This window comes from Malus sylvestris, chromosome 1, assembly GCF_916048215.2.
Source record: "Malus sylvestris chromosome 1, drMalSylv7.2, whole genome shotgun sequence".
In the NCBI taxonomy this organism is placed as follows: Eukaryota; Viridiplantae; Streptophyta; class Magnoliopsida; order Rosales; family Rosaceae; genus Malus; species Malus sylvestris.
In genome coordinates this window covers 10211451-10219556 of record NC_062260.1, presented here as the reverse complement: position 1 = coordinate 10219556, position 8106 = coordinate 10211451, and the positions used below count along the sequence as shown (strand labels likewise).

The 8106-nt window shown below is 35.4% G+C and overlaps 1 protein-coding gene across 1 annotated transcript; it reads left to right on the top strand.

Annotated features, from left to right (window-relative positions):
• The first annotated feature begins 457 nt into the window (after nt 1–457).
• LOC126619544 (protein DETOXIFICATION 27-like) lies at nt 458–7333 on the top strand. Its single transcript, XM_050287953.1, has 8 exons — nt 458–977; nt 1128–1669; nt 1936–2022; nt 2277–2333; nt 6163–6401; nt 6488–6606; nt 6957–7046; nt 7160–7333. Exons 1-8 carry the CDS (start codon nt 678–680, stop codon nt 7205–7207), a joined length of 1482 nt encoding a protein of 493 aa, XP_050143910.1. The 5' UTR covers nt 458–677; the 3' UTR covers nt 7208–7333.
• Nucleotides 7334–8106: the final 773 nt, after the last annotated feature.

Below are 8106 nucleotides of genomic sequence, written 5' to 3'. Positions count from 1 at the left end.
TACAACTACATCATTAAGTTTGCAAATTTGATTTAAAATTTTTGATCAACTAGCATTACCCTAACAGCATATATTCAAGCTGACGATGGCTTTTCTAATTTTCTTCGTACCCTATACAAAATTACAAATTACTTTTCGTAAGCAATGACCATGTGTGTTTTGAAAGTATTGTCTTTTCGTAGCGTTGCACCTCTGAATGTAAATTAATCATCCGATCGTCCCAGCCCCACATACAGGTACGTTCACAGTCTTCATTGACGTGTGAGGAGGGTAACCTCTTCCTGCCTATTAAATCAGAATTTTTTTGGTGTGACTTGTAAATCGAAGTCCACCTTATTTTCAGTCCGAATCATATCGTGAAATTACAAACACCACACGAGGCGGCCGAAGTCGTCACGCCACACATTTTTGTCTACACAAAATAATAAAATATAAAATTTGAAGCACAAACGTGGTTCACTGCTTCAACGCCGCTCAACAGCTTGTAATTATTTAGAGAGAACAAAATACAATTGCTCCCCTTCATATGTAAGAAGCCAAACTCTCTCTCCGACTCACAATTGTATTGTATGCCCTCTCTCTCTCTCTCTCTCTCCATTGCAGTCCATAAAATTAGAGACAAGTGTTGCAAAAGAACCAGAGAAAGGAAGTGATTAAGAAAGATTAGCAGTTGCAGAATGGCAAGTAACAGTGCACTAGTGGAGGCAGAGGTTCCATTGTTGGATGATTTAGCTTCAACCGTCCGATTGAAACGTGAACATAATGATGATGAAAATCAAGCTACTACTCTTGTAAGGAGATCTTGGATTGAATCAAAGAAGCTGTGGCACATAGTTGGTCCCGCAATCTTTAGCCGTGTAGCCTCGTATTCCATGTTGGTCATCACCCAAGCCTTCGCCGGCCACCTCGGCGACCTCGAGCTTGCTGCCATCTCAATTGCTAATAATGTCATTGTTGGTTTCGATTTTGGGCTCTTGGTACTTTTCTCAACACCAATCACTTATTTGCTTCTTATTTATTTTCATAATCTCTGATCCGCTTTAAGTATCTGGCATGCTGTGTTATCAGATCCAAATGCGATTTCACGTGATCATTAACTTTGTTATGGATGTTTTTTTGTTAACCAGTTAGGGATGGCAAGTGCTTTAGAAACACTATGCGGGCAAGCTTATGGAGCAAAGAAGTACTACATGCTTGGAGTGTACATGCAAAGATCATGGATTGTTTTGTTTCTGTGCTGTATTCTTCTTCTACCAATCTATCTCTTTGCCTCTCCATTTTTGAAGCTTTTAGGGCAACCCGCAGAAGTTGCAGAGTTATCTGGGGTTGTGTCCACGGTCATGATTCCTCTTCACTTCAGCTTTGCGTTTCAGTTTCCATTGCAGAGGTTCCTACAGAGCCAGCTCAAAACAGCAGTGATTGCATGGGTTTCTCTGGTTGGCCTTGCGGTGCATGTGTTTGTGAGTTGGCTTTTTGTGTACAGACTTCAGTTTGGAGTGATTGGCACTGCAATTACCATAAACTTTTCTTGGTGGGTTTTGGTTTTTGGTCTTCTGGGTTACACTCTCTTTGGTGGCTGCCCCTTGACTTGGGCTGGTTTCTCCACTGAAGCATTTTCTGGCCTTTGGGAATTCACTAAACTCTCTGCTGCTTCTGGAGTCATGCTTTGGTACCCCTCTCTCTCTCTCTATCTCTCTAAAAGACCAATTTACATGAAACTGGTTCATTATTACTATGACGTCCTAGTTCAATAATACAACGTCGTATGCAGAGAAACTTACATATGAAATTGTATTATTGAGTCGGGAGTCGGAGCACCACAGTGAAAGTGAATCAATTCATGTACACCTTCTCCTTTCTGATACTGTTTGGTTTTCCATGTCGATTAATCTACCAATTTACCTAAACATTTTTAACTTGTAATTGAAATTGCAGCCTGGAGAATTGGTATTATAGAATACTAATTCTGATGACAGGGAATCTACAGAACGCAGAGATTGCTGTGGATGCTTTGTCTATATGGTAACCATAGAATTACATAAATAAATTTGTATATTGAATTTTTTTTTTCTTTTCTCTATGTCCATATTTCTTTGTTCTACAAAACGATAATGTGCCCTATCACTGTCAAATTATAAATTGTGTTTGAAGAGTTTGGTTGGACTCAACAAGATCTACGTACACAAGTGAACTCTGTCCTCTTGAAATAGAATAAGAATATTATTATCATAATATGCAGTTGTCTAATGTTAATTTGTCTTTTTTTTGTTTGGCAGCATGACGATAAATGGGTGGGAGTTGATGATTCCTCTGGCCTTCTTTGCAGGAACTGGGTAACACCTCTTATATTTTCTCTTATGCTTTCTTCTATTTTATCATGAAATGAATACTACGTGGAGCTCACCGTAATAGACCAAAGCTTGGAGAAAATTTTCATTGTGACCAGAATATGAGTGGTACATCACGTGTTTTTATATAAGTGGTAAGAAATTTTATTTTTCAAGTTATAAACTTTTTAACACACATATCCCACAATTTGTATAGTTACACGTGATGTACCACCCCGTGTACCAGTCATACCGAAAAATCTCTCCAAACTTGACTTCCTAAACCAATTAGAGCATTTTAAAGAGAATTTCTAAATTTTTGTTTTACTTGATAAATCTGCGTTAATTAATTCAGAAACATCTCGGTGATTATCCTTTGTATTACAATAATATAATTTCAGTTATAATTAGTGTAGAATTTCTATCTAAATAAGGATTTATATAACTCTATGTATTGTAATACTTTGTATAAATCAACAGAACGAGTCTTATTTCTACAAAAATAGCAAGCAATCAATGTCAAAAAACTATTTTAGCCTCAATTTAACTTTGGGTAAATTACATAGTAGCCCCTCAGGTTTGAGGTCTATTGTAATATTATACAACATCTTTAAAACATTTCACTTTCATACCTCAAGTACTATTTTATTTCAATTTCATACAACCGTTAGATTTTCCATCCATGAATCTGTTAAATGCTGACGTGACTGCCACATATATGACGCGTGGCTGCCAAATGTCTGCCACATAGCAAATAAAATAATTTTTTAATTTAAAAAAAAAAAACATATCTGCCACTTTTTTTTTCTTTTTCTCTTTCTTCTTCTTCTTCTCTTTCTCTTTCTCTTTCTTCTTCTTCTTCTCTTTCTCTTTCTTCTTCTTCCGGGTTCGGACCCCTTTTTTATTTTATTTTAATTTTTTTTCTTCTTCTTCTTCTCTCTCCTCCTCCTCTTTCTTCTTCTCTTCTTCTTCTTCCTCCTTCTTCTTCTGGGTTCGGTCCCTTTCTTTTTTTTTTTTTCTTCTTCTTCTTCTTCCTCATCCTCCTCTTTCTTCTTCTCTTCTTCTTCTTCCTCCTTTTTCTGGGTTCGGTCCCTTTTTTTTTTTTTTTTCTTCTTCTTCTTCTTCTTCTTCTTCTTCCTCCTCCTCCTCCTCCTCTTTCTTCTTCTTCCTCCTTCTTCTGGGTTCGGACCCCTTTCTTTTTTTCTTTTTTTTTTCTTCTTCTTCTTCTTCTTCTTCTTTCTCCTCCCTCCTCTTTCTTCTTCTCTTCTTCTTCTGGGTTCGGTCCCTTTCTTTCTTTTTTTTTCTTCTTCCAATTTCAGGTTTTTAAAAAAAAAATTAAAAAATTATTTTATTTGCCACGTGGCAGACATTTGGCAGCCATGTCAGCATTTAACAGATCCATGGAAGGAAAATCTAACGGTTGTATGAAATTGAAATAAAATAGTACTTGAGGTATGAAAGTGAAATGTTTTAAAGATATTGTATAAGATTGCAATAGACCTTAAACCTGAGGGGCTACTATGTAATTTACCCTTTAACTTTTTATCTCTAACAACAATCTCTATTTTAACATACTTTAAATCTTTTGTTATTAACAATTCAAATCCAAGTCACTCAATTTAGCTTTTCATCTCTATCAACATTCTCTATCTTAACAAAATTATTATACTCAATTTTTCCTATTTGGTTCAGTAGTGATGGGTGATACAAGTTATAACTAATTTTTTTCTTGCTTCAATGTAAGTGACTGAAATGTTTGAACTTGTTGGGGGGGGGGGGGGTTAAGAGGTTGTAGTGGGTCATATGTTCTCTTCTTTTTCATTTAAGGAACTGACACTTTTCTGTTTATTTTTCGCTAGATATTGAATGAATCAAAGAAGGAAAATAGGATGAAAAAAAAAAATCATTTCGAAATTATTTGGATTATTATTTAAGTTTTGAGTTTGTGCATTGGAGAACAGAGAGAGAGAGAGAGAGAGAGAGAGAGAGAGAGAGAGAGAGAGAGAGAGAGAGAGAGAGAGAGAGAGAGAGAGAGAGAGAGAGAGAGAGAGAGAGATTGAGTCTAAGTTAGGGTTTATTTGGATTCAACGGTTGAGATTAAAATCTAAATCAAATCGGACGGCTATTACAATTCCAAAAATATATTTAAAATTAAATAATATATATATATTTTATTTCGGTTCGGTTTGGGATTACCGAACAAATGCAAATCCGAGACCGATTCTCATACTGAATTTTCGTGATCGGTTCGGTAATGGGTATCGAAATTTCAGGGATTTTCGGTTTGAGATTTTTTTTGGTTTGATTTCGGGATTTTTTCAGTTCGGTTTGGAATTTTCGGTTTTTTTCCACCCTTGCACACACACAACGCTTTTAAGAGGAGAGGTTTTCATTTTTTTATAAAATTGGAAATTAGTTGTGGAACCCACATCACTTCGAACTTTAACGATTTGAACTGATGATTTTTTAAGTTGCACCTTATAGATCATCTTTGCAAAAGATTAGTCAAATTGAAAATATTTGAGGCATCTAATTGAGTTCTTAGAAATTAACGAACACTTTGTTCTAAGAAAACATTGAAATTTCATCGTGATGGTTAAATATGCAAATGGTTTCGGATTGAATTGAATTTTTTCAAAGATGATCTATGAATTAAAATTATAAAATAAACGGTTCGTATTGTTAAAGTTTGATGTGAAGTGGGTTCATAACTAAATTTAATTTTAATTTTGAAAAAAAGCAAAGATCCATTCCCTTAAAGAATATATATATATGTTTTTATGCCAACTAGTTCTTTGTTTTTATTTTATAGCTATACGTAGAAGACGCGAGATAACTATGCTTTATAATTTGTTTCTTGTTTATTAATTTAGTCCAAGAAGAGTATAATTTTGATTGAGATAGAGATTGATGATTTAATTTAAAAATTCGCAGTTTAGTGTGTTTGTATTAGAAAAACATTTGAATATAAGTCTGAAATGATGTAACATTGACAATCATTAATAAGTGGAGTGGATAGATCCGAGTGCAATGAATTAGTCAATATAAAATACGTCAAAAGACGGACGTCCTTGTACAAAATTCTAGGCAACCTTTGTTGAATGTCTGGCTGTCTACTACGACTTGTCTTTTCTGTTATCTGGAATGATGGTTTTTATCATCTTTGTTACTCAACCTGTAAAATGATGTTACACGAGCTTAAGCTTTTGAAGTTTAATAGGGGTACAATGATGTGGATGGGGTCCAAAAATTAATCAAAGTCTCCAAACTTTCGGAGGAAAATGGATGGGAAAGTAAAAGGGTAAAACAACTTTAATTAGTTCGATTACCTGTACATGGTCCGATGGATTATATTGGCCAGCCGCCCATCATCAGTATAGTCATCCCTCCAAAATATGTTGTCAGCAACCGACAGACCTCAATCATTTGTTTCATTTGGGATACAGTACTGCTCATGATCATCGTATGTACTTGGTTTTTTCTGCGGGCTTTTCCCATGGATAAGTATCATCAATGGATCGAGTCGGAACAAATGCGATTTCAAATGCAACTTCTATGATGTTTCTGTGTGCTCCTGTCTCTTTTCTGTTTATAATATTATCGGATCCAATCCAAAACAGTGACCATTAGGGTTTAGTATTTAGTAATACTAATAAGAGCTGATTTTCATTCTTTTTAGCTTCTTACAAACCTCTTTGTTTTATGCCGTTATATTGAATAAATCAAATGAAAACAACGACATTATTAAACAGGAGCTGTGTGAGAAATAATAAAAAAAAAAAGGTGTGTTTATTCAATTTCTGTCGCTAATGCGTTTTGTTATTGTAATGGACAGAGTTAGGGTTGCAAATGAGCTTGGAGCTGGGAATGGGAAGGGAGCCAAGTTTGCGACAACAGTGGCTGTTGTGACATCTGTTATAATTGGCATCTTCTTTTGGCTCTTGATTATGATGTTCCACAACGAGGTCGGCTACATATTTACAAATAGTGAACCTGTTCTTACTGAAGTTAGCAAACTATCCCTTCTACTAGCCTTCACAATTTTGCTCAACAGTGTTCAACCAGTTCTCTCTGGTAATCCCTTCTCTAATTAACTTCTAACGAAATAGCTATCAAACGGTCCATTAACTAGTTAGTGTTTATTTTGTTTTGATTAACAGGTGTGGCCGTGGGATCTGGGTGGCAATCTTATGTGGCATACGTAAACTTGGGTTGCTATTATCTGATTGGGGTGCCACTTGGGTTTTTAATGGGATGGTTCTTCCACCAAGGAGTGATGGTACGTAGTTTTATCACTCAATTTTACTGTGTAAAAGAAATTGGATTCATCACTTCATATGCAGATTCTCTCTTGCAACCAAGACATAGTTTTAGTGGCGTTACTTATTTAATAGATGTTTCACATGTTCAAGAAGTGCATCACTCGTTTAATATGTACTTGTTACATGATGTCTTTGATTGCAACAGAGTTTCTCCACTACCCGTCAAATATATACTTATCACAAGTACACGTGATAATCTTTCTCCCCACACCATTCTCTATGATTGCTTCCCAGTTACTACAATATGGACTTCTCATTTTTGCATCTGTTTCTGGACTGACACTTGATTACAAATGGACGTGATTAGGGAATTTGGGCTGGAATGATCTTTGGTGGGACAGCAGTTCAAACCTTGATATTGGCCATTATCACAATTCGATGCGACTGGGAAAAAGAGGTACAGATTATGGAATTCCCGAACTGTCACTTCTTGTGGTTTTGATTTTGTGCCTTCTATACTTTTCCATACATTGGTGATCATTATATTTCTGTGTTGGGATATATTGGCAGGCAGAGAAAGCAAGCATGCATGTATTGAGGTGGGCGGACAAGAACTAATAATATTAACAATGTCGATCGGATTTGCAGACGATGTTTTACGATTACATTGTGTCAATATAAACAAGACAAATCTGTGTAGATTGAATGGAAAGGAATAGAAGACAGAAATTATTTTCCGCAGAACTAAGATTTGGTAGGTGAATTTACATTGGAAAAATGCTTTAATATCAAGCGGCTAACCTGAACTTCTTAGCCAGGCTTATCTGAAACAGTTTACATTCGGCTTTGACAAGCTATATGGAGTGAGTGGAGAACATTTCATGTTCGACCTCCTTCATAATACAATGGTTTGTATCCCGAACCAAAAAAACTGAAACGAATTGTTTCGGGACGAAATTTTGAAAACCAAAACTGAACCAAATTTTTGGTTTTCTCGAAATTTGCTAATACCAATAATTTTTCAAATTTTCGGTCCGGTTCTGGAATGGACCTGAGGCCCACTTTTTTATTTAATTTGGATTTTGGGCTGAATTTGGTCAGCCCAATTTTTTTATGTTTCTGGAAGTGTAACTTGTGTAACTAAAATTGTCCAATTCATACCAATTGATTGTATAAGTACTAATCAATTGTATTAATATCAATCACCTCTCTATCTCACTAATTAGAATCTAAAACAATTGTACACTGATCCACTTGTATGATTAGATAACTAAAGAATGATAGAATTAATTAATTGATATGGATAATTAGAAGGACAAGGATTGTCTGCCCTCCCACTTCCAGTATCCTCCTGTGCCTTCCTGTTTTGTGTAGTCATGGTTAAGCAACGTTAATATTTTATATTGTTTTTTTATAGAGATAATAAGACAAAAATGAATAGTAATATAAAATGTTGACATGGCTTAACCGTGACCACATAAACAGGACGGGAGGGCAGACAATTCTTGTCCTAATTA

Excerpts from the sequence above, each read along its gene's own strand:
- LOC126619544 (XM_050287953.1), top strand. The coding sequence starts at position 678 with ATGGCAAGTAACAGTGCACTAGTGGAGGCAGAGGTTCCATTGTTGGAT. Across the intron at positions 1,670-1,935 it reads GCTTCTGGAGTCATGCTTTG|CCTGGAGAATTGGTATTATA; the intron begins GTACCCCTCTCT and ends TTGAAATTGCAG. Across the intron at positions 6,607-6,956 it reads TCTTCCACCAAGGAGTGATG|GGAATTTGGGCTGGAATGAT; the intron begins GTACGTAGTTTT and ends GGACGTGATTAG.